General features: G+C 43.0%; 3 protein-coding genes across 3 annotated transcripts in view; all 3 read right to left on the bottom strand.

Annotated features, from left to right (window-relative positions):
• Positions 1-6,092: 6,092 nt before the first annotated feature.
• On the bottom strand, positions 6,093-8,382 carry ppk26 (pickpocket 26). Its single transcript, XM_017172064.3, has 6 exons — positions 7,808-8,382; positions 7,444-7,704; positions 7,181-7,385; positions 6,851-7,121; positions 6,525-6,783; positions 6,093-6,447 (listed from the first exon to the last, which is right to left on the bottom strand). The coding sequence occupies exons 1-6, from the start codon at positions 8,362-8,364 to the stop codon at positions 6,201-6,203; spliced, it is 1,800 nt and encodes a 599-aa protein (XP_017027553.1). The 5' UTR covers positions 8,365-8,382; the 3' UTR covers positions 6,093-6,200.
• Positions 8,383-9,943: 1,561 nt separating this feature from the next.
• LOC108078283 (probable basic-leucine zipper transcription factor Q) overlaps positions 9,944-25,599 on the bottom strand; it is a 32,310-nt gene continuing 16,654 nt past the window's right edge. The window contains exons 2-9 of the mRNA XM_041775233.2: positions 21,220-21,717; positions 21,042-21,149; positions 18,704-18,782; positions 15,987-16,897; positions 12,301-12,438; positions 11,450-11,988; positions 11,204-11,389; positions 9,944-10,971 (exon numbers count right to left, since the gene is read on the bottom strand). Coding sequence (XP_041631167.1) covers positions 10,885-10,971; positions 11,204-11,389; positions 11,450-11,988; positions 12,301-12,438; positions 15,987-16,897; positions 18,704-18,782; positions 21,042-21,149; positions 21,220-21,364 — 2,193 coding nt within the window. The 5' untranslated portion in view covers positions 21,365-21,717 and the 3' untranslated portion in view covers positions 9,944-10,884. The remainder of the gene's footprint in view (positions 10,972-11,203; positions 11,390-11,449; positions 11,989-12,300; positions 12,439-15,986; positions 16,898-18,703; positions 18,783-21,041; positions 21,150-21,219; positions 21,718-25,599) is intronic.
• LOC121502210 (uncharacterized) lies at positions 12,641-15,675 on the bottom strand. The gene has a single exon (XM_041775232.2). It carries the CDS (start codon positions 15,612-15,614, stop codon positions 12,879-12,881), a length of 2,736 nt encoding a protein of 911 aa, XP_041631166.1. The 5' UTR covers positions 15,615-15,675; the 3' UTR covers positions 12,641-12,878.

Here is a 25,599-nt window from a genome sequence, read left to right on the forward strand (position 1 = left end):
CTGATTCTGGAGCGGAGTTATGTCTGGGTCTTCCACTTTGCCTCTCTAACAAGGTTAATTTGTAGCGATCGCAGTTCTCTGTCATTTATCTTCGCTGTCAGCGGCAAGTCCTTCGCACAGGAAGCCTGTCCTGGCATCGTTCTAATTTGAATTTAACAAGCAAGGATGCTGGGAGGTGGTCCATCAGACCATCATAGTCTATTGGCAAGCATTGAAAATTAAAAATTTATTGCCGGCGTGGTGTCAATCATCGCCATCATGATTCTTTGTTCAGAAAGTAATAAAGTAACAGCTATAGAAGAGGGGTTGTAAATAAATCTTAGTGATGTTAAAGATTTATGAAATGCTCTATAAAAAATTTAAAATATAATGTTTAGATATTGAAAGCGTATTGTATAAATTTAAATATATTAAAAATATTTCCCAGGCTTTTTTAATCAAAATATGCTGAATAAAAATTATTACTGAAATTAATTAATATCATTTCTGAAATCTAAATAATTATTTTCTTAGATATTTAGAATATTTAATAATTATATCCTAAGAATCCTTCTAAACTCCTTATATCCAAATAAAAAAAATCCCGCCCAGTATCCTGTCGCACAGTTGCAGGCACACACACTACATCATCATCAATTTGTGCTTGTGAGTTTCTGGAGCACCCTCTGACCCCCATTCCCTCTCTTGAGAGCCCATCCATCCTGTCCCATATCCCTTCTCCACCGGCACTCCACACTATTCCATTGAACGTTTCAATTTCACTTGTTGGCTTCGATTGTCGCCTGAAGTGCGGAGTTGGGGGAACAATTGAAAGCGACACTTTTATGGTTTTCAGATTTGTGTGATACTTCCTCTTTGCTACCGCAGTGTGTTCCACTTTTTTTGTCTCATTTTTGATTCCATGTTAACACTTTTTTCCTCTGGCTTTTGTATCGTGCTTTATTACTTTCCAGCTTTGTGTGTATTCTAATTGAGAAATTCCAAGGGAATTTGCCCTAAGAGGCTTTTACGCCTTTAAGTGCTAGAGCTAAACTCTTAATTCCACAGCATTGCACAATAGTTTCTATAATTTTATTTGGATCTATGCTCGAGAGGGGTTCTTATTTCTGGCAAATAAAATTTTGTTGCATATTTTGCGGCGTCAAATGGCAGCCACAAAAATGAATGAAATCGTAAAATTCTGCCGGACCATGCCGGACCGCCGCATCCACGCCCAGTGAGCTAATAACGTGCACTCGAAAACCGGATGCCCCGCAGACCAGGGCCGCACAAAAGCTGATCTGCGTCCCTTAACCCACAGGATGACCTGCTCCGGACCTTCCCAACCGTTTATTTCATGATTTTATAAACTGAGAAAAACTTGGAACTATGACTTAAATTTTAAAATAAGTTTTAAACTATTTTTCTTGATAAAATTCTTAAATTCTTTTAACAGATTATATTTATTAGCTTATAAAAATATAATTTCTTTAATCTTTATATATTATACAAAAATATTTCAAAGTATATACCATTTTACAGATATTTTTTCCTCCTGTGCAGGACTATCCAAATATTAATAAGTGTGAGTGTGTGTGCTGCTGGGGCTGTGTTGGCATTGGCATTTAAGTGCCGAAACAAGTTTTTCGGAAAATGGAAAAGAGTCTGGGGCCAGGACGTCTGACATAACCTCAATTTGTATGCGTTCTTTCTTTCCTTTCTCTTCCTTTGTTTGTCTATTTGTTTGCCTTTTGTCTCTCTATCTCTTTCGTCTGGGAATTGCAATTGCATTGCCGCCCTTTTCCCACCCCCGCCAGCCCTCATGCCCTCCCTGTCCCGCATCCACGCTGTGTAAATATTTGATTTTTGCATTAAAGTCAATTTGCTTTCATGATTCCGTAATTCATTGTTTACTCACGCCAACTTCTATTACGCCTTCTGCCGCCCGCTTTGATTGTTTATTTTTATATCCCCCTCGAAGAGAGGGAGTCCTGGAGTTCCGGAATCCCGCATTTCCGCTGCACTTCCACATGCCCACAGATACCGACACCGACACCAGGACAGACCAACCCAGACCGGGCTCAGCGATATCCGCATCATCTTTGTTTGTCGCTCCCAGCAAGGTTTTCCTCCGCCGCCTTTTGTCTGCTTGCTCTTTCTCCCCGAATTTTCCGCCCGGAAAATCCCTTGCCACAATCCCGGCTGTTTTAATATGCGCACTCAACGTTAGAAATTAAATCTGGCTCTCAAATGTTATTTGCGCTTTTCGTTTATTTATTTATTTATTATTTGCTTACGCGGCTGCCAAGTCCTGGCAGCAGTAGTAGTCTGCTTTCCCGGTCCTGACTGTGTGTGTCCTGGCCCAGTTTTCATTAGGTAATGCATAATAAGCTCGAGAACTTGTGCGAGTGAATTTAATTTATATTATTTTCTTTGTCTGTATGCCGCCAGTTGGGTGCTGCAATTTCGGGGCTCTGGTCCCTGGAAAAAGCAATTATAAAACTGGGTATGGAATATGAAGAGTGAGAGATTCGGTTTTTATTGTTTTGGGGCTACAGAGAAAGGGGGAAATTATAGTTTACGACTGACAATAGTTGGATTATGTAGATATTGTGTGTGCATATTTATGCAAGGAATATTTTAAAATAAATATTATTGGTTTAATATCTAATAAAATATTTTAAAAATAAATTTTGATCATCTGCAAATATTCATTTGAATTTTAAAATGAAAAAATACCTATGTAATATCTATGAAAAATTTATAAATAATATATATAGGGTTCAATAGTTTTAGTATAATATATTTTAGGTAAAAAACTATAAATTTTTAATCAATAAATATTAAGACACCATGTTTTTAGTTCAAATAAGTCCATCTTCTGTAAATATTCCCTTTTCTTTTTATTTTGATTATATTAACAGTATCCTTAGCTTTAAGGATCTATATTTCCCTAAAGCAAAAAGTAAACTACAACAGGTTGCCAGCACATATGCCGTGATTACTATTTCAACCCACCAACCAACCAACACTTACCATCACCGCTTTTATGTTTACTGCTTGGCACTCCAGCATCGGATTAACCTCCGCCATCAACCACAGGGAGAATCCTGCAGCGTCAAATCAATACGACGCACCAATATCCATCAATATCCCTCAGCCATCCGGAATCAGCCATCGACTGAGGCACCATTATTATAAGAGGCGCGTCGCTTGCAATTTTAACGAGCTTACGCATTTTATCGCCGGATCCGGACTCCTTACTCCGGAGGAGATGCTGTCATCGCCTCATCATCAAGCGGACGATGTGACTGCAGTAAAAAAGAATCTAATTTAGTGCGCGGTTTGCATACAAATTCCTATCACAGGACTCGCGCGAATCCTGCGTGACAATGAGGCTATATATGGCTCTGTGTGTGTGACTGAACGAGGGTGTTAATTCGCAATTGGTGTCACGATATACATTGATTTGCCATTTGGCTTATGCATTTTTCATTAATTGTCTTGCCTTGTGTCTTGTCGCAGTAAATTTGCGAGCAATTTAATCAAAAATTCTAATTCCAATCCGAGAAAGTTGAGCACAAGTTTTTAATGACTTTTCCAACTCGAGCCAAAAGTTCCGGAGTTGCGTTGGAACTGCAATTACTGCAATCGATGCTCGACTCCAGGTGTAGTTCCCAAGGATCTAGGACCTGCCACGGTTTAGACACAACACAGCACAAAACACAGCAGGCAACGAAACAAGCGCAAACCACTAATCGCGTTACACAAAACTTTGCCTCCGGGCGGCGAAGGCAATCGAGTGCGAAATTCCACATACGCCCCGTGTGACGTGGCGATGGCGAAGGCATTCAAGTCATTTCCGCTTAAGCAATCAGTTTGAGGCAGCAGCGAGTCAGTCGTCATCGGAGGCACTCCACGGGATACTCCGATCCCCGTCAGGTGGGAACCGCTTGACATGACAGCCGCCGCGTGCTGCAGCCGCTCCGCATTTGAATGCCGCAAAATGCTGCTCGGCAAACCGACATAAATACAAACAAACATGGCTGCCGGCTGACTGCTTCCTGCAAAGGATCTTACAGTGTGCTCAAAAATGAAGAAAACTAAAGTTTTGATAAGGATAAATGATAAGAATATTATAAGATATTCTTCTAATTTTTGCATTTTTATTTTTAAAGGTTTAATAAAAAAATTCTAAACACCTTAAAAAGTAGATATATAACCCATTGTGCACCCCTCAAGTACGTTTCGGCTTCTAGACCGGAAACAGGAAACCGGAAATTTAAAGCTCTGCCAAGCAAATCAAGCGAATTGGCCTGCACTTTGCCTTGTTATTTGTTGTTGCCACGCAGCCGATTCCCGCTGACTGCTGCCAGACACTGCGGACAGTTCGAGTTGCATTGTGCAAAAGTTTAATTACAATTTGTACTTTTTTGCCGGTGAAATTTCTGCTAAAAGCGAAACAAACTTTTTTATTGATATTGCAAAGCAGCAGAGTGCAGCAACGCCGCTCTCCGGATTTCCCACGACCTCCGGCTCAATGTCAAGTGTCATGTTATCCTGGACTTATTCATGTCTGCCATCACAAAGGGTGGAAAACTCTGGCGGAAAAGCGAAGAAATTACTTGCAAATTGATTACGGACATTGCCTGTACAGACTGTGAGTTTGCTTTTACTGCTTAATAGCCGATGTCTGGGACCGAAGGATAATGATAATACACAAACGGACATAATCATATAAATGGACAATGTCATTCACAGAGAGAGAGAGTTGATGGAAAAGATAATGCATGTTATTATATATAAGAACTCTGGCAGAGCTATTTTAAAACCCGCCCTCTCTCTCTCTCTCTTCGGTGTGCAATCAATAAAGCCCTCGAGGCAGCCTTGGCAGCCATCAGCCAGAAATTGTCATAAATTCATTTTTATATGTGAATCAAATTGGCAGGCACGAATGCCGGGGCACCGAGGAAAGTAAAAAGTGGCCCACAAAATGCCAGCCGGTGGAGATGGAAAGTGCCAAAGTGCGGACGCGGATTCCGGATTTCTGATTCCGGATCAGCTGCACTCGCCACATTGTGTAACTCCGGCCTGGGGTCATGAAAGTTTTATTAGGCATATGCAAATGTGTCAACTTTATTTGCAATATTTCGACACGTTTCGACATTTCGCCGACACTTGTTGCCATAATGAAACCCGATGCATATTTCAGCAGTTTTCGTCGCCGCCAGCAGCGCAACTGTTGCACAACTGTTTGTGTGGAAATTGCACGATTTTATAATTTACGCTGGCCATTGAAATATAAACAAGAGTAGTGTAGAGATGGGATATAGCTCAGTGGATGTAAAAACATATACCTTTATAGGTTTTTCAGATATTTTGAGGTTTGTAAATGTTCATTAGGTAAACTTATTACTAGTTAGTTTAAATAACTTCCATTTTAAATCTCCAGAGATTTCCTTAGTATTTATATAAATATTTCACCTGAAAGAACCCCTTCCAAATAAAATAAAATAATAATAAATAAAATTTACCTTTCCCATTAATTATAGCCGAAAAATAGATAGTAACATCACTAGTCCCCATCATGAACATTACAAATTAAAGCCTATTTTGCAGTGGCAAGAGTAAGAGTCCTCGACTATACATATATATTTGCACCATGTGTGGGAATGGGTGCGCATAAATTGCTGCTATTGTTTAAATATTTGCCAACATAATTAACTTAATTCAATTGGATTTCCATTAGAGCCGCACGCACAACGTCGAACGAAGGCAGCCTCCACCGCACTGTTTGCCCAGCTAAGGTAGTCGAGAATCCGGAGGATATCGGATGCAGGATTCAAAGGATTGGCCCTGCATAACATATGAGCGGGAAGATGAGATGCGTAGCTACGCTTTGACTTTGTCTGCGACTTTCCTGACGTCGTTGTCTATTGACTTTCGAAATCGAATCGAATCCGAGTCGAAGGCAGAGCAGCAAATCACAAAATAAAATAATTGATTCCATTTGAAATGCACACACACAGAGTGGAGTTGGAGCCTGGCAGTATGCGGGTCGTATCAGAATAGGACGAAGGACAGGGGCAGAGGACTCCCTTTTGCAGTCTGGTGCTGAGTACAACTTTATTTTCATTGTTTGCAGATTTAACATTTAACGCAACACAAACACAGAGCAGAGGAGCCGAGTCAGCTCAACTTGGTCATGGAGGTTACCCCAATTAGGCATCCTTGTTGACCGCCTGCAGCAGCTCCTTGCGGGTCTTGCGGCGCATCCTTAAATTCGAGATGAGGCGCACCGTGCAGAAGTAGATCAGCTCCACAATTGAGAGCATGGACACGCCCATAAAGAGACCCAGGAGACCACCACAGTTGGCAAGGAAATCGGTGGTACCATAGAGCTCAGAGCGGCGCGAGGTGAGGAACTGTGCCTCCTTAAAGAAGATCGACACCCGGGACATTTTCATTCTACAAAAAAATAATTTAAATCATATTATAGTATTAATTTTTTAGCAATACAAATCGTAGAATCATAGAATCCTTACCCCTCATGCTTGGCCTGCTCCGCCTTGCCCTCCGGCGTATCCGTATTGATCACCGTCTTGTAGTCAAAGTCCGCCTGGGAGATCTCTGCCTCGTAGGCAATCGAAGTGCAGGACGGCAGGCAGTTACACTCGGTTTCGCCACGGGCATTCTCGCCGGAGTTGACCAGTCCCTGGTTAAACTCCCTGAGCAGCAGCTCATCCTCCGCCTCGTTGTAGCACTTCAGGCTGGCAGCTCCGCAAACGGGCATATTGACATTACCTGACGTAAGCCGAAAGTAATTTGGTACATCCCCGAGGAATAATGTCCCGGAAAAAATGGTGCTTACGTGGCATGTTGAACTTGACGCAACCGCACTTGGATAGGGTGAAGTTGGCCAGGCACTCCAGCTCGCAGTTGCTCTGGGAATAGATGTTAAAGTAGCGCAGGTCCCGCTCCTTTTGGAAGTAGCACTGACGCCGATTGGGCTCGTAGTGCTTCAAGCCATCCGAGGTGGTGATGATCTTGGGCCGAATGGAGATGAGCACCTCCTGGTCGAAGGGTATGCGGAAGTACTGCTTCGACACCTGGGCCACGTCTCCGGGTGTGTGCAAAAGGATCTATTGGACTTTGCCTACATTAAGCTCTGGCAAAATCTGAATAATCTCCTTTAACCCACCTTGAAACCCTGAACAGGACCTCGGCACATGTCATCGAAATCTATCTCCATTCCGCCCATAAATAGATAGAGACCAGCTCGGGCTCCAGGACCCAAAACCCTGTTGGGATATGGCGAAGTATCCGCACTGGCGCTATAACCATCCTCCACATTCCAGTCCATCGACAGGCGATTTTCCTCGCGGAATATAAAGTCGGGAATAATGCTGGCAAGGGATGGCCAAATGAGATTATTGAATCCTGGTATCAGGAGTCTCTACTTACCCTTCCGGTTTGAAGATCTCCGCCGGACTCAGAGAGTTGAAGCTGTAGCAAACTCCGTCTTCAGTCACAAACTTGTGGAAGATCTCATTGCACTTGACTCCGGTATTTCGCCACTTGCAGTTCAGATAGGTGTCATCGAAGGTGGGCGATACAGAGGTCAGGCCATCAATAATCTCCATGCCCTTTCTAATCTTCTCACCCAAAGCAACGTCATGTAAATGTGGTTCGCAGACCTGTGCCACTGCTCCATAGATGCCTTTTCTAAAGGAAAATTTTGAGATAATATTGAATAAATATTAACTTAAAATAAATTTTATCCCTTCTGAAATACAAAATCCTACTCGAGATCAGGAACAATACTCACTGATTATCTGTAAGATCCAATATTCCCGAAACATTATTCCGAAAGTCGCGAACCTGATGGTACGAGTCCGTAAAGTTGAAGATGGAGCGACGCGTCTTGGTCTCCGGACAAACGGTGACCGCGGGAAAGGGTATCTCCCACACGGGAGTGGACTTCTCGGCAAAGCTGACAATCACCGGATTGTTATTCCACTTGTCCCAAATATTAAGGGTTAGCTTGACGCAGGTGAACACGGACAGGAGCAGGACACAGATCCAGAAGAGGCGCTCGAGAAAGGGTCGCTTCTTCTCTCCCAAATACCGAATGCCGTGGATGGTCGTGTAGTCGCAGTACTCATGGATGATGGCCTTCGCCGCCTGGAAGCCGCTGCCGTACTTGATCTGCTTTTTGGTGTCCACCTCGTCCTCGCTGTCGTCGGAGACCGTTTCACGAAACGCGGGCGCCATCCGTGCCATTAGGGCGGCCCTTTTCCACTGGTTGGCGGCACATGGCTGGGGACGCACTGCGTCCACCACATCGTGGCTGGGCGTGTGCGGCTGTGTGCTATCGGTCGACATCCGGTCCGGCGTGCAGGAGATGCGTTGACTAAGTCAGCGGTGCGCACGCGACGACTCCGGCTTTTATAGTCCTTCGTCCTGCGAAGAACCGAGGGGTGCGGCTGCCCCCAAGGATTCCAAGGACTCCGGCACGCACTCCGGGCGTCGACTCGGAGAGGGACAGTTGCGTTTTCGGTGGCATTTCGCTGTATTGTTTCAATTACTTCATTTTGCTAAGCTGGCGTAATTCGCAAGCGCGCACCGGACCAGAGCTCTGTCCCCGGAGGGCTCCCAGTACCCCGAACCTGCTGACCAGACCCCCATAATTGCCAGTCAGCTGCTGCTGACCCATTGCCCCGACTAAATGTTACCTTTGAGCCTGCACTAGGCGAGGCATTCTAATTAGCCGGCGCACTTTAAGCCACTCCAGCCAAGCCCCAGGTCGCAGCGTCACACTGCCACATCCTCTGGGCCTTGTCCGAGCCCCATCTCCGCACCAGTCCTCCATCTGCAGCCAAACCACGGCACGAAAACCCCAAATTGAAAAGGTAACTCTGCGCCGGGGCTTATGCATTTTAAATCCCGGACGCCACTTGACTGCAGGCGCTTAGCTCGACCTCGAAACAAAATGCCAAGCGGCTGTAGACACAAACAATGTCTAGTCAAATCCTCAGGTTAAACGAGGCACAACAGTGGCTAAGCTTTAGTGTTCTTCTAGGCGAATTGGGAATACACTTACCAACGAACTAAATATGGCAAATAATTATTACAGATATAGACAATCTTTAACTCTTAAAGAGTGTGAATAGTTTATTCATTTATTTATTCATTAAAAACACAGGGTTTCAGACACTGTAAACAAATCTAAAGTGCGGCCACATTATCAGTCCTAGTCTAAATCTGAAAATTCTATTATATAAAGAGTTTTTATTTTTAAATTTTATATATGTTCTATGGCTCTAAATACTAGTTCGGTTATATATGAGACTAAGAATTATATTAAGGCCTTAAAAAGGTCGTCAGTTATTTTGTTAAATAATAAGATCTATATTTAAGGCTGTTGTTAAAATTTTATTTGATTTTTCAGTAATAGAAATAGAGTCGTTAATAACCATTTGCCAAATAGGACCACCAAACCAACATACCCTCCGAAAAAGGTCCTGCCAAGAGCCCAATGACCAGCGGCAAGGACACAACAAAAAGGCGCTGCGACTATTTTGGTGGCGCATTTTAATAAAGTTAACTGCAGCCGGCGGGGGGCATTGTGTCTAAATTTTTTGGAGGTCCTGGAGGTGCACGATGCCAGAACAACTCCCAACTCTCACCCACCCCTTTGTTGTGACTTTTCATTACTGCGTCGCCAAGCTGCCAACAATGCTGGCATTGTCCTTGCACTCCTTTTTACCTGTGCTCTTTTTGGCAGCCGTAAACATTTGCACACTTCTTCGCCGTCGTCTGGCGATCTTCATTTATTTTAATGAGCTGCGAAATAGAATTTCTGATGCCTGCGAGACAGGAACCAGGTAAACAACCCTCTCCCTGGCGAACTCCCATTAAAAGACTCGATTGAATATATATATATATATCTGTATAATATATATTTGGTATTCTCATTCGCATAATACATTTCATTTGGTTGGTTTATATGCTTTAGCTGGAGGACATTGAATTGAATGTTGTTACTGTTTACAAATTGTTTGCTTGGTAAGTACATAATACGTTGATTAACCTATTTACATAGCCGCTACTTTTGATATTAGGTATTACATAATATTACGCATATTTGATTATGTTACTAGATAATAATATTATATATATAGCAAGTTTCTCCGAATTTGTTTTTGAAACACCTGTTGTCACTATGCTACTTTTGATATACAATCTGCGTGGGTTAATATTTGGTTCTCTCTACGATTAGTTGAATCCGTAAATTAAATATCCAAAATATAAACTCCGGTTAAAGCCAGGTGACCGACCGGGCATCATCAACAATGATCTTATAATTCTGTAATTTGTATCCTTGTATAATATGGGTATTAACTATATACAAAGCTCGATTACCGTTTAATTCGCACCACCGACAGGCGGTGACAGCTTAAGCTTTCCATAATTTTACCTATACGTTCACTTATGCAGTTTTGCCGTTTTGAAACCCAAATAAATACTACGCCCGCTTGAAACGCTAAACCCAAAGGACATGCGAACAACACACCAACAAACAAAGGCAGTTACGAGTGGACAAAACGAGAAATACAAATACAATACGCACAATAAATGGCTGTAATTGTTATAGCTAACCGCAGGATATAGTAGCTGCTCGTATGTCATATCTATGGCTAATTTAAAATGATATGTTTTACGTAATTTACGTTATTCGTTTTCAGCTTAACACCTTTACCCGACCCCTTGGCCACGGCCCGCCCTTTAGTTAGTCTGTTACAAAAATACTGAAGAAATTGCACTTGTATCGGGTTACGATCGCACACAAAACGCTCCTTCGAGAGGACCAGGAGACTATCCGCTTGACCTTAGACTTCTGACCTATTGGGGTGCCAGGGCCAGGCCCAAGCCATTCGAGATCAGGCTCAAAGCGTTGGCTGTGGTAGATGCAGTCGGTCCAGAAGTTTCCTGAAAGTAAAGAGAAGATAAATTTTAAATAAAGTAAATTAGTTGCCATTTGAAAGTTATTTTAATTCATCTAAAAAATAAATTTAGCTTTTGTTTGGCTATATTTTAATATTAAATGCAGTATTTTTTGATATAAACAATTTCGATATAGCAAACTGTGATATTATCTCCTTCTTTTTTAAAAGTTACTTAAACTATCCTAGCAAAAATTTCAAGGATCAGCCATACTCACAATGCTCAGAGTGCGAACAATACAGGCCCTGGTGGCCGGCGGCTCATCCGCTTCCAGGCCGGGTGAACTGCCCCTCGAGGAGACGGATCCATTGAGCAACTTGACATTCAGCTCGTCGGAGTGATGCGTCTGCTGAGAGCTGCTGGACAGGCGTCCGTCCAGCGAGAGATCGTCGCGGTGCTGATCCTGCAAGGGAATCGATACATTAACTCAGCCTAAGTAAATACCTTCCACAAGACAACCCACCTCCTTGGGACTGGCACTGGCGCTGGGACTGAACTTGATGTCCAGCTGGCAGTTGGTGTCCATGTCGCTGGCATTGCCATTTTCACCCGATCCGGTGGCCATTAAATTACCAGCCGCCGAGGGCGACAAATGGCCATTGTTGTCGTTGTTGTTGTTGTTGTTGTTGTTGGTGACAATGCTGCTGCTGCTGTTATCCAGGATGCTGTTATTGTTGCTAATTTTGTTATTGTTATTGGGCTCATTCTTGAGCGTCGGCGTCACTGGCATCTGTGGGGGCGTCTGCTTTGTGGCAGCTGCCACCTCATCAGCGGCTATGGTTGCATGTCCATTCTCCACGGCGGCAACTGCAGATGCAATGGCCATGTTGCTGGTGGAGTTGCTGATGCAATTGTTGTTGCCATTGTTGTTGGCCTCATCGCCCAGCTCGTAAATGTTAACCATGTGCGCGGCCTGGGCGTGGACCATCAAATCCCAGGGATTGGCGAACGCATCCTTGCAAACGGCGCATAGCAATTTGGCGCTCGTCGGTGGCGTCGTCTCTGCAAGAATTAATTAGTTATTTAAGTTGGAATTTGCCAAGACGTACAGAGAGAGGCATAGAGGGAATGGGCAGGCATAAATAACTCAATTTTAAATGCATTTGCAAGCAGCCACAGGACACGGACTCATACATATCCTTCTCGGGCCAGATGTTGCTGACTGGCAAACAGGCCTGTCTAAGACAAACACTTTGGGGGCTCCCTTTCGACCCCTAGGACAAAAAGTGTTTAACAATCATAAATTAATTGCCAACAGACAAGCTGCCACGCCCACGCCCACTCCTCCTCGAAGGACTTGGCCTCGCCACTTACTCGCACTCGCCGCAAAGGCAACATCCTGGCACTTGCATGTGAACCTCAGCTTGCAATAACTTTTCTTGTGGTCCAATAACTCAGACAGCTCGCCAAAGCTTTCCCGGCAGTTGCCGCAGATTAATGTGTCCGGATTGCCTGTAAATATGCAAAGGGAATGGCTTTTTGAAAAGGAGTTTGAAGTTAAAAAAAAAATGAAGGAGCAAGAATTAAAATACATTATTGTTTAAATTAATTAAACGGAATCTATATAGAACTTTTAAGTTCCCAAATTCATATTTTCTTTCACACTTCAAAAACCTTTTCAAATGATGTCACATTTATAAAAAATTTTATCAAATATTTTAAATTCGCTCTGCTGCTTTATTGCTTTCATTTACGAATTTCATTAACGTAAGGTCTTGTGTTATAATTAAGTTAAGAAATATATTGAAATTTGAAAAATATATATGTTGATCAATATTGATTCTTGCTTCAGTTCCAGGTGTAAAGTATTTCTTTGTCTTTGAGCTTCCCCCTGCTTAGAATTTAACGTGTTTTGAGTTAGTTATTATTGATCGTCTATGACAGAAATGAGACTAGAATAAGGAGCTGCCTAAATTTCTTCGAGATATTTTGCAACATCCAGAACAGACATTCAGCTCCGCTTTGCCTTTCTCCACTTCGCTTAAAAGCTGATTTATTTTGAGATGTTCATTCGCAGCTATATCCAAGTCCCTTTTCTTACGGCCACCCAGCTGAAGACCTTGATTCTTTAACTGGGGAAGGGGATGCTTTACCTCGGCAACAGGTCTTGGAGTGTGAGCTGCTTTTTGAACCCTTCTCTGAGCTCTTCTTACTTCGGCATAGAGATCTGCTTCTGCTAGGAGTACCTTGTTCCTGTCCACTACATCGAGTATCTCCTTGTTAGTGTTCCTCCTTGCACGACTATCCAGCTTCATATCTTTATTCTTTACTTCTAAATTTGGAGCTGCGATTGGTGTCTGTTCTGGTTTCTTTATGCCGGCTTTAGAATTTGCGATTTGATCTTTTATGTCGGAAATGGAATTAGCACTAGGAGTAGCTTTCATCTGTTCGCGATATTTTGCTAGATCAGTCCAGACCTTGAGCTCTGCTTCTAGCAATTGCTCCCTGCTTAAAACTGGATGTGTTTTAAAATATTCATCCGCAGCCTTGTTGGTGTTCCTTTTCACACGGCTTTCAAGCTGGAGTTCTTTAGTCTTTGAGTGGGAAGTGGGACTTGGAATGGCAGCTGCATTTTGAGCCCTTCTCTGAGCTCTTCTTACTTCGGCATAGAGATCAGCCTCTGCTAAGAGCACTTTGTTCCTGTCCACTCCATCGAGTATATCCTTATAAGAGTTTCTTCTTGCACGGCCATCTAACTTCATATCTTTATTCTTCAGGTCTGAATTAGGAGCTGCAATTGGCAGTTGTTTTTGATCCTTTAAGTCGGATTTAGAAGCTGCGTCAAGTTGTGGTTCATATTTTATGTTGGTAATGGGACTAGGATTAGGAGCTGCTTGAATCTGTTTGCGATATTTCGCTAGATCAGTCCAGACCTTGAGTTTTGCGTCGAGTGCCTCCTCCTTGCTTAAGACTGGACGTGTTTTGAGATACTCATACGTGGCATTATTGGTGTTCCTTTTCACACGGCTCTCAGGCTGGGGTTCTTGTTCCTTGTGATCGGAATGGGGAATTGGAATGGAGGCTACTTTTTGAGCCCTTCTCTGAGCTCTTCTTACTTCGGCATAGAGATCTGCCTCGGCTAGGAGCACCTTGTTCCTGTCCACTGCTTGGAGTAACTCGTTACTAGAGTTCCTCTTGATACGGACATCTAATTTCGTATCCTGTATTTCGGATTTAGGAGCTGCGGTTTGGAGCTGTTCTTGGACTTTTATAACAGGAATGAGACTTGGATTAGTAGCGTCTTTAATCTTTTTACGTTGCCTTGCCATATCAGCCCAGACCTTGACCTTTGCTTGGAGTACCTCCTCCTTGGTTAGAGTCCGACTGGGTCGAAGAGGTTCATCTGCGGCCATATTTGAGTCCCTTATCACACGTTCTTGCTGTCCTTTATCCTTAATTTGGGAAATGGGTGTGATAATGGCATTACTATGATTCCCTTTTTGGCGTGATTTAATTATGTCGCTCCAGAGCTTAGCCTTGATTTCGGGCCCCTTGTTATTGTCCAGCATTCGAGATGGTCTGAGCTTCTTATCCTCGGTTTTAGCACTGCCAGGTTCCACACGACTGCTGTGCTGTAGTCCTGGATCCTCAAGTTCTTTATTGGCTAAAAACTCGTTGTATTTCACCAAGTCCTCATAGGCTTTCATCATCAGTTCGGGATGGATCATATTTCGGTGGATCCGAGGCAGCTGCACCAGAGACTGGGACTCTGCCTCTAGATCGTTCTGGAGATTTGGGGCAATGTTAACGATACTAGGAGCCTCGACGACTTGCACACGTGGAGCCTTAGTGCAGCATGGCAGTTTCTTGGTAGTGGATTTATGTTTGGTTGACTTGGTGGGCCCTTTCGTGGGCCTTGGGGGTTTTACTGTACTTGTCTCGGGAGCTGATGTGGGCTTGGTGGTCGTTTGAGGTTTTACAATAACCGTTACCGATTCCTCGTTGTCGCAATTTTCCGGTTTCTTTGTGGTCTTAGAATCACACTCGTCTGGTGACTCCGAATCGCAATCATCCTGGCCTTCGTTCTTACCCGTTTGTTCTGCTTTGATTCCAGGTCGTTGCATCTGCTGCCGTTGCTTAAAAAACTCGGACATCTGTTGTAGCAACTGCAATTGCTCGGTTGTTGGCTGCTGGGGCAACAACTTGCTTTGTTTGGACACCGGGGACTGAACCAAGGAAGACTGGCCAACATGTGGATCCTTAATGCTTATAAACTTGGCCGAGGAAGGCAACGAAAGCATCTGGGATTGAGCAAGAGACCTGTCAGTTAGCCAAGATTGTTCTAGATTGGCGTTGTTCTCAGCCTGAATCTTCGGCTGCTTCTGCTCGAAATTTTGGTCCTGCAACTGGGGCATATACTCGATATGGGATCCGATTTTGTCCCAAGCAGCCTCCTGCTGATTAGGATACTTTCTGGGCTCTTCTTGCTGGCCGCAACTGTAACCGGCGGATGGCCGCTTGGTCTGCAGGCTGCTCTTTAGGCTGAGCAATCCGTTCACATAGTCCTGCGACATTGACTTTACCTCCTTGCCCTGAATGGGAACGACATTCGATATGGTTGCAATGGCTGTTGACAGAACGACGATGACGAAAAGCGCTGGTGCGCCAGGTGACCCAGGTTGATACATTTTCACTTTTTCGGGGACGACGTTGTTAGCCGGCAGCTGATTTGACAAACTAAACTTGAAACAGCTGGATGAAAGTTGATTGAATTCTCAAGGGTAAATTTGTTTATAAATAAATAAACATTTAAGATAAATATTTAGCAGATAATTTCAAACGAAATATAGGAGTTTCTTCTTGGTGAAAAGAATTACAAATAAAGCTGAATTGTCCTTCTAACTCCTCCTTCCTGAGACCATTAACCTCTTGCTAATTTGTATATATTTTTTTAAGAGATCCCCAAGAGCTCCTTTGAAATAAATTCTTAAAATAAACCCCAACTTAATCTCCTTAATTTTTGCTATTTTCCAAGTGACCAAACTGAGACCAATACTCACTGTAGACTTTGAAGGGTCCCCACTGCTGATGCAAACCTAATTGCTCCTGTGCCTGATGTTGCTGTTGCTGCTGCTGCTGATGTTGCTGCTGTTGATGTTGCTGTTGCTGCTGCTGCTGTTGTTGTTGTTGATGTTGCTGCATCAATTGGCTGTGCAATTGTAGTGGCGTCGCCGCCTGATGAGGCTGCGGTTGCTGTGGGGACAACGCCAGAGTCAACGGTTGCAGCAACGGTTGCTGATGTTGCTGCTGCTGCTGCTGTTGCTGCTGCTGCTGCTGCTGCTGATGGAAGGACCCTCCCACAGGATATGGCTCACCGAGCGCCGTTTGATTAGCAATTATTGCTGACTTTGCATTCTGCGGCAATGTCGTTGACTGGACCGCCACGCTGCTCTTCAGCTGGAATCCGAACTGCTGCGGATGCTGGTGTGGATGGGGATGCGGATGCGGATGGTGGGCCAGGGGCATTTGCTGCTCCTGTTTGTATTGCGACCAGTGGAGGGAGCCCGGGGCCGCGGACGCCGTGGTTGCCACATTGGTGAGCAGATTCTGCTGATGCAGCAGCAGCTGCTGCTGGGGCAGCAAATTGGCCATCGCCGCCATGGCAACGGCTGCCACCTGCTGCTGATGTTGCTGTTGCGCCGCTGCCGCCTGTTGCTGCTGGGCCTGCTGCTGCTGCTGTTGCGCCGCCTGCTGCTGCTGCTGGTGCACTGCAGCCGCCACTGCCGCCGCACTGTGGTGTCCGTGTCCAGGTAGCTGCTGCTGCTGCTGCACTGCAGCCGCCATTCCGCCGCCATTGGTCATTAGGCGCTTACGTTTCTTGGCCCGCACACCATTAACTCCGCCGCCGCCACCTCCACCTCCGCCGCCACGGAGCAGGGCCGAGGAGCAGTAGCTGTCGTAGAAGTAGTCCCTGCACCAAGAGAAATTTGTACGTCTTAGTATTATTTAACGACAAATATTAGTTTGTGGATAACTACATTTTGTGCGAGTTTTGTTTTAATAAATTGGAACTATCTGTTTTTAATTTAATTTGTATAATATAAATAATATTTATTAAAATCTGGATTCAAGAAAGGTTTTTCTCTGTGTACAAAATATTAATAGTCCCATTTAGCTGATAATCTCCTGAACAAGACAAACATTTACTTGCTAATTGAAGTGTCAGCAACAAAGTGTTCTTCAAAAAGTAAAGAAATTCTGGGAAAACACATATAAAAGACTTATAAATTTTCCTAGATATATTTGTTCATTTCCTTTCCTAAGACTTTATTTTCTCACAAAAATATACATAAATATTATAAGCAAAAATCCTATTAAAGCTATTAAGTTCATTCCCCAACATGACCGACATCACACCTCCTCATTAACTGCCAATGAACAGCCTGCCAACTGTTGCCTGTTTGAAGTGTCCGTCATTCAGCCAGCCAGTCAGTCACTCCCTAGGTCAACCCATCAGTCCGTCAATATTTGTTTAGGCTGCCATTTCTGCCGTTTGAATTGTCATTTGGCAATTGTGTTTGGGCCGCCCATTGGGTTTTGTTGCCAGTGATTGATACAAATGGCGAAACAGGCCAAAAGCAGACATTCCCCTCTTCCCAAGCAATTGTGGTCAAAATTGGGTAAATAGAAGGCGGGGGAAAAAGGTCCTGACAAAGAGGGCGTGGCGCAACAATTGTGGCTTTTTCGGTCAGTTTGTGTGTGGGTTTTGGACAAAAGGTGAGAGGAGAAGGGAAAAGCGACCGTTTAATGACAAACACGAGAGCACCTGGACAGGGATATGGGCAGTGGGTGCTGTCGGGCCAACATGTTTGCGTTTTAATTACAATCAAGTCGATGTCAGTTGGGAGCTCTACATGGAAAGAAATGTTTTTCATAGCCATAAAGTTTGATTTTTGATTTAAAGAAATTCAATCGAAATTCAATTGATTTGGTAATAGAATTACAAATTTAAAAAGTAGAAGAAATTTAATACTAAAATCTGAACTGCTGAATATCGAAGTAAATATCTTTATATCATTTTTTTTTTCTGTTTAACCAACTTCTCGGCGATGTTCTTTTTAAAGGCCCAACGCATTCCGCTTCGGCATCATTAAGCTTAAATTAAATATTTCCACACGACTGCCAAAAGAGAGGGTAGTCTGGCTGGTCTGGAGGTCTGCAGGTCGTCAGGTCTCCAGCTCAAGGCCCAAATAAATTGTGGATGTCGCTCAGTCATCATTAAGGCCGCGCCACGACAAAGACAAACAAGTGCACATGTCAGCGGCAGGACATTATGGCATACATTGCAACTGTCACTCACAGGATACGCCTGGATACGGAATACGGCAGCCGAAATGCGAAATACGAGTGTGTTGACGCAGCCCTCGAAGCTCGAACACTGACCCACGACGAGGAAAGTGGAAAAGTGGGAAAATGCGGGAAAGCCAGGAGACGAAAACTTGGGCTCGTACCAAAAAAAGCACTTGACAGCCAAATATTTTATGCCGGACGATGGCTGAAACAAAAGGGCGCCGACGCCCCCATCGACTGATGAATGGTTCCTTATTTATTTATTTATTTGCGGACCCAAGGAAAGCCGTTAAATGATATGTAAATAAAGCCTAAGTGAATGCCACATGGCGGCGTTAAATTGACCAAAGTTAACTTTTAGATTAAATTGAAATGAGAGTCAAAAATTGAGCTGGATTCCGGAAGGAGTTCTCCCACCCAAACTTACCAATCATTTCCGGTCTTGCTCACATTCTGGCGTTTCCTTCCGATCTGATGCGCCTTCGGTTCCGCCACCATGTTGACATCTGCAAGGAGAGAATGGGAAATTCTTAATAACAGAAAACCAAACAATTTCCTTTGTATCCCAAATTTGTATAAAAAAAATACACACAAATTTCGGTGCCCTTTGAAGTCATTGTCTAAGCAGTCACACAAAGGACAATAGCCAAAGCAGCCCTTTTGCATTTGGCATCCTTATCAGCGCTCTCCTTTCATTATGCAAATGAATGGACAGGAGCTGTGAGTGATTAAAAAATGCTTTCTATCAGCCTGCATGTCCATTGGCCAAATGCATTCCACAGATAATTCAATCTGGCTGGCCCCCAAATCATTAATCTTAATAAAAGTGCGCCACAGCCAGACTATACATTGTCAGTTCTTGTTTATGCATAAAAAACAATGATGCTTAAAATGGAATATAAGGGTGTAGTGGGAACAATGCCCTTTGGCAGGGATATGAGTTTTGAGTTCTTATAGCATTCTATATTAAATATGAATAAAAATGGGATAAAACTATAATTTTAATGAGAAATTTTAGTAGGATATGTGTAAAGAAATATATTTAAATAAAAAATAAAATATATTTATGAGCAGAAAAATATATTTTATATATTTTTTTCCCCCCGAGTAAGTGTATAAAGATATCACCTTGTAAAGTGGCAAACCACATTTCATTTTTCAATGAAAAGGGTGCGACAGAGCCTGATTTTTTTATGTACATAGCTGTACATAGCTATCTGTAGGAGGAAGGGACCCGCGCTCGTTCATCATAATTCATGACAAAGTTTGAAGTGCGACGGCTGCGCCTCGGCATTTGGCCGAAGGAAATGGGTCCTTGGAAAATACGCAAGAGGAGAAGGGGAGCTAAAACCGGCTATATCTACAAATTGGTGGGGCAAAAAACCAAAGAAGTTGGCTGGAAAAATACTAGAAGCAAGGCGGGCGTGATGGCATTTCCACTTTTCTTATTCTCTTTTGCAGCTGCTTTATTTTACTCTGAGATGTTTTTCTTTCCTTTTTTTAGACTCCCTTTTCCTGCCTTACTGTCCGACTGCTCGGCTGGCAGGCTATAATTAAGATTAAGGATAAAAGCGTAAGAAGGATTTGCAGAGCCAACTCCTCCTCCCCCACCCAATGTAAATCGGTTTAGCTGGCCTGGCCGCATTTTCCATTTTCCATTTTTGCAGCGCTTCAAAGTCAATGGCGCGTAGCAATGAAATATTACGCTGCTTCTCATTCCTAATCAGTGGAATTAGCATTCCACATTTAGCATTTTACATTTGCATAAGCGGTAGTATTTTTTTTATTTTTTCTTTTCATTTTATTTTGTTGTCTTGTTTTTTGTTATTTTTCTTTTTATGAGTGCGCGTGAGAACATCAAGCATCCGCCGCGTTGCCGGCAGCAGAAAGGATGCCGCTCATCAGCTGACATTGCGCACTAAGTGCATTAAGTTGTTCTTCACACGAGCCAGGGTATTCGCATGGCAGCTGCAACTGGCGTTGAATTATTTCATTAAACGCTGAACTGACTAGACGACTGTCAGTGATAGTCAGAGTCAGAGAGTCGGGGGGAAAAAACAGATACATACCAAGACAGTCGGGCTGTCTGGCGCAACATTGAAATTTCATTAAAAGTATCGTGCCAAGATTTATGTCCGCCGCACTTTAAGTTTTTGCGGGCCGGCACTGACTTCCGGACTTTGGAAAATACTCAGACATTAGTCGGTGGTGTAGAGCGCCTAAGATATGGCCACTACACATGCAGAGGGTGCTGCTCCTTCATTACGATTGCCAGGACCTCCGCCTTTCTTGTGGCTTTTTTCGCGCGTTTGTTCGATTTTAGTGCAACGCTTCCGCTGCCGTCGGCCATTAACCTGACGGCTTCACTCTGTTTCTGTGCTCCAGCCCCACTTTTAGGTATAGCTTCAGCTGAACAAAAACCCCACGTATCCTGCGGACATGCAACTTTGGCCCAGGAGAAGGACGCTGAAGTGAGGGTTAAGGTCTGGAATGTCTATGCAAAGCAGCAGCAGCCTTCGTTAGTGGCGAAATTTAAAGTAAGAATTTTAAACAGCTGCGAATATTTTACCTACATTTCAATATAAAAATGAGTATGAAGTATAATTTTTGGAATAATTATACTTTAAAGTCATAGTGTAAGTATTTAAAGAAAGATTACTAGCAACCCTAAAAAATATAATTATAAACTAAAGTAAGCTATATCTCCCTCTTCACAGCTCAAGTTTTTATGATTCCCAGGACCCAAAATTGGCACAAGGACTCACCTAATGTCTGGCTAAGCACCGTTTTGCTGTCCTCGCCGTGGCAGGCATTGCGGGCATCGAACGGGTTGGTGAACTGCACAAAGGCATAGCCTTTGTGCATGGATATGCCTGTAGGGACACAAAACACAAGGGATTTATTGAAGGAACACCACTACCACTATGTAGTTGTAGGACTTACCTGCGAGGCGTCCATAGATCTGAAACATGCGCTCCACATCCGTTTTGGAGCATTGGAAGGTATTCAGATTGCCCACAAAGATGCGCGAGTTGACCGCCTGCGGATCCTGCGAGTTGGTCTGGTTGGACAGCTTGGACAGCTTCATGGTGGCCGCTTCAGGACCTGCCAAGGACACGGGCCGGGGCACTGGATGAGCCAGAGGCAGTGACAGTGACAGCGGCACCGGCGCAGCCGCGGCGCACGTGGGTCCAAAGTACAGGAACGCAATCCTGCCGTCTCCTACTGTCTTTGTCCTTTTTCCCGCCGATTTCCCTGTGCGTTTGTTGTGGCTTAGACAACGACGACGACGACGACGGGGCCTTTTGTCAACGTCGACGGCTTATTGCATTTGCAGCTGGATTGCAGGATTGTTTTCTCCCCTCACCGCTGATTTTTCCAGTTTTTTAACGAATCCAAATCTGTGAGCGGCCGCAGATTGTCCGTTTTTCGCAGTAAAATCTGCGGAATGAAAAAAAAAGGAAGAACGCATTGCACAATAAATAAAAATCACATTCGCTTTTGTTTCCTTTGGTTGTTTGTCGTCGGGGCTTAAATATCAAATGGATATCAACTGGCGTATCGTGTATTTGCATTGAATATATATATGTGTACGGGATTGGGTTTCGCATTTTCACGTTGTTTTTGGGGATTTTTATCTTATCGCCAGGCAATTAAAATGCAAAAATGCCTTTTTAATTGAAATCAACTTTTTCAGTCGTTAATACTTTAAGCAGCTTTAAGAATTCCAGATAAGGTCCAAGGTTTGGACAGTAAGCGATCAAAGATTGGGCTTCTATGATTATTATTTGGATATATATGATTATTAAGATATGATATATTAGTTTTAAAAATGAATATTTTAATATTTCAAGGGCTGTAAGAAATGGTGTAAAGGATTTAAAGGATGCTTCAGAAATCACAGAGTATTAAAAACCCTTAACAAGAAGTCAAATATCAAAAGTCGTTGTCTTAAAATTTTTCTTGAATATTTTAGACTGCCTCTTAAGGGGCTTTAAAACACTACGGTTTTTAGGGAGCACCTTAAATTTGTTTTTTATTATTGTAAAATTATTTAGCATCATTTTTGACACCTTTTCAAGGTTTTTAAGTGATATTTGTTGGACTACTTATACATAGAATTCTTTTAAAATTCCTTTAGTTCTTTGTCCTTCAAGTAGTTCATTTTTACGAAGGTCTGATTAAATTTTCTTCACTAAGCTTAATGCAAATTTTGTGTGGAAATTTAATAAAACTATTATTTTGTATAGCTCTTACTATTTCTTGGACAACCAAGTACATTTCCTTTTATTTTATATAATTTGTCCCATGTATTCCTCTTCATATTTATGTCTTTTGGCTTTTACTGGGGACATGTTTTGAGTTTGTTATTAAATTGAATTACTTTCGAATTGCTTACACATACAGCAACAAGCCCAGTTGGGCACCCATTATTCTCACTGGAAAATGTAGGGAAAAGGCAGGAAAAACTGAAGGAAAAAAGGACATGAAGTGGCGAGACAGCAACAACAAGGAAACTTTGCTCTCGCTCGTGTAAAAGTGAAAAATTAAGCGTTTTTATTGCGCTTTCGATGGCAACAGTGCAGTGCCTCCTTGTCTCACACACTCACCCTCTCGCTTCCTCGTACACAATGGCAACATGTGTGTGCTCTTTTGCATAGCACAACGTGTGTGTTGTGTGCGTGTGTGTGTGTGGCAGGGGCATTAAAATGTACAAAAGACGTGCATGAAATGAAAATAAAACATGCAGCCATAAAAATAAAATACTCGTGTACTAGCAAATTGTTAATGTGATTTTTATGCAATCCACACCCCAAAGGAATTTATTGCGGATTTATGGCCGCGCCAGTTGGTGTTAATTGTGAAAGCTTTTGGCGTTTCAGCCAGGCTCTAATATGGGCTAGAAAATCAGCTGATTGGGGGGAGGGAAAAGAGCTCAGATAAAACACACTTGCTAAGCAAATGATATTTGTTCTTGTTTGGAATTGTATTTGTCTTTAATATTTTGGGTTGTGACTTCAAATATAAATCTTTACCAAGGGTTAAAGGGTTTTCTAAGGATTCTAAAGAATTAATAATATATTTAATTAGACTCAAAACTCCCTCTATCTTAATAGCAGCTGTAAAACCCTAGTAAATATGCATTGATCCTTATCTGCAGCTTTTCCCATCAGTTTTATTAAAAGCGTTTTCGCATTGTTTGGCATAAATCAAACAGAGAGAATCGGGAAAGGAGTCCGAAGGAGTTGGATATTCATGGCTTTGGCTGCATTGTGCGCCAGTTATGAGTGAAAGGCTCTTTATTTATTATAATGGCATTCCTGCCAGCCATTCTCGCCGGTCTCTCCTGTCGTCTGGGCTTCATCCATTCATACGCCCATTCAGGCATTCACTCACTCATTCAACGGTTTTTCTATTTTTGTGTCGCATTGTCCTTGCAAATGAAGGAACAACGCCGTTGGCAAAATGCACAGTGAATAAAAAACGGTTAGATGTATTGCAAAGATATCTTTTAAAAGGGAAATGAGAAGTCACTATCTTATCAGCCAGACGTCAAAGTCTGTCAAGGATTTGAATACGTTAATAAACATGTTGAAGCAATCTTAAAAGTAAAAAAATACTCCAGAGTCAATAACACTAATATTTTTCTCAGTGCTTTCCATATAACAGCTTCCTTGGTGACTTGCGTTCGCTATTGTGAAAATCCGACAACAATAGCAACCACATCATCCAGAAGTTACAGTCAGTAAAATCGTATTGAATATGCAACAGTTTTCGTGGCCTATATTTCGGGGCTGTTGGCATTTTAATGAACGCAGCTTTAATTAAAGCAGCAATAAGGAGAGAAGGGTAGAAGCTGACAAGTTTAAGCAGCAGGTGACTAAGGGTAGTCCTTCCGCTCTTGCTGTGTATGTGTGTGTGGGTGGATGAGCTTCCTCAAGTGTCGGCAAATGGTTAGTTAACTCGGCTTAATTATAATTAACTGCACTACCCAAGTTCAACCGCTAGAAAATGTGCAGGAAATTGCCGCCTTTCTCTTTTCTTCCTTGCTGGAAGTCCTGTGGGGAGTTGTTTTCTTTTTTTTAGGCCCAGAACAAAGACTGCCAGCGACTGCACTTTTATTTTCCAGACGCCTGAGCGCAAAAGTAAATTAAGACGCCTTTCGTGGCAAGGAGCAAGCAAGTAAAAGTCGTCGCCGGCTAAACTTTAGGAATCCAGGAGGGGATCTCACCTCCTGCATCTTGCACCCCTTTGGCCACATGTGAGCTGAACTTTGTAATTGAGTGTGGAAAATATACACAAACAGGGCTTAAAGTGTGGAGAATAAAACGAACATAAAATGCTCTGAAAAAAGATTTAGAGCCCAGAGAAATATATGAAAATAAAATGTTATTAAGATATTTCAAGAATATGTTTATTACTACACTTAATTCAAAAATAAAACTATTTAGTAACTAAAGTTGACAACCTTCTTGACCAATTTAAAGGACTCTCCCCGTCAAGCCTTTAATTACTTTGGCTCTGGATCCAAACGCCTAATGCCCCGCATTGTCTACGGCTTAAAGTCAACGACTCTGTGGACTACATTCAGCGGCAGCTGCTTTTCCACATATATATTTCTTATTTTCATTTTCTCCTATTTTTCCTAGCCGGTGTTAAAGCGTTTTGATGGGACCTCGACGTGCTATAAATAATGCAGCAAGCCATTAAGCGGAGCTGCTGAAGAGCCAACGAGCCGATGCTGGCCAGGATTATCGGAGGCGAGCGATCAAATGTCAAAGGACACATTTCGTCACCATGCCTGTTGCTATTTACTGCCTACTATGAACGCCCCGTGTGTTTTCTTTTTCCCATCTATACATATGTTTATATGGCAGACAACTTTTCATTTCAAATTGCCAGCGGCGGCGGCGGCGGAGCTGATGATGAGGTGATGGGAAAGAGACTGGATCCTGGGAAATGGCAACCCTAATAGCGCAGCACAAAAAATGAATAGACGTTGTGGCCCATTGAAAGCCGAAAAGTCAACAAACAGGAGGAGGAGAAGGCGGCGATTCGTGCCAGATAGGGCGACAAATAACCCCAATTGAAAGGGGGTTTTGAGCTTGGCCAAAAAAAGCGAGGGGAGGAGCGATGATGATGATGATGATGCCATGTGTGTATTGACAAGCCAGCAAACAACTTTATTCATAAGCAGTCAAACAGGACGATGGCGGAGGCAGACCGAGACCAACCAGACCCGCAGACGTGACCCCATGGCCAAGCCAAACAGAATCCCATCCAACTCGAATGGAATGCATATGCATGCACTGGGAAAAATGT

The sequence above is a fragment of the Drosophila kikkawai genome, chromosome 3L (assembly GCF_030179895.1).
Source record: "Drosophila kikkawai strain 14028-0561.14 chromosome 3L, DkikHiC1v2, whole genome shotgun sequence".
NCBI classification, from domain to species: Eukaryota; Metazoa; Arthropoda; class Insecta; order Diptera; family Drosophilidae; genus Drosophila; species Drosophila kikkawai.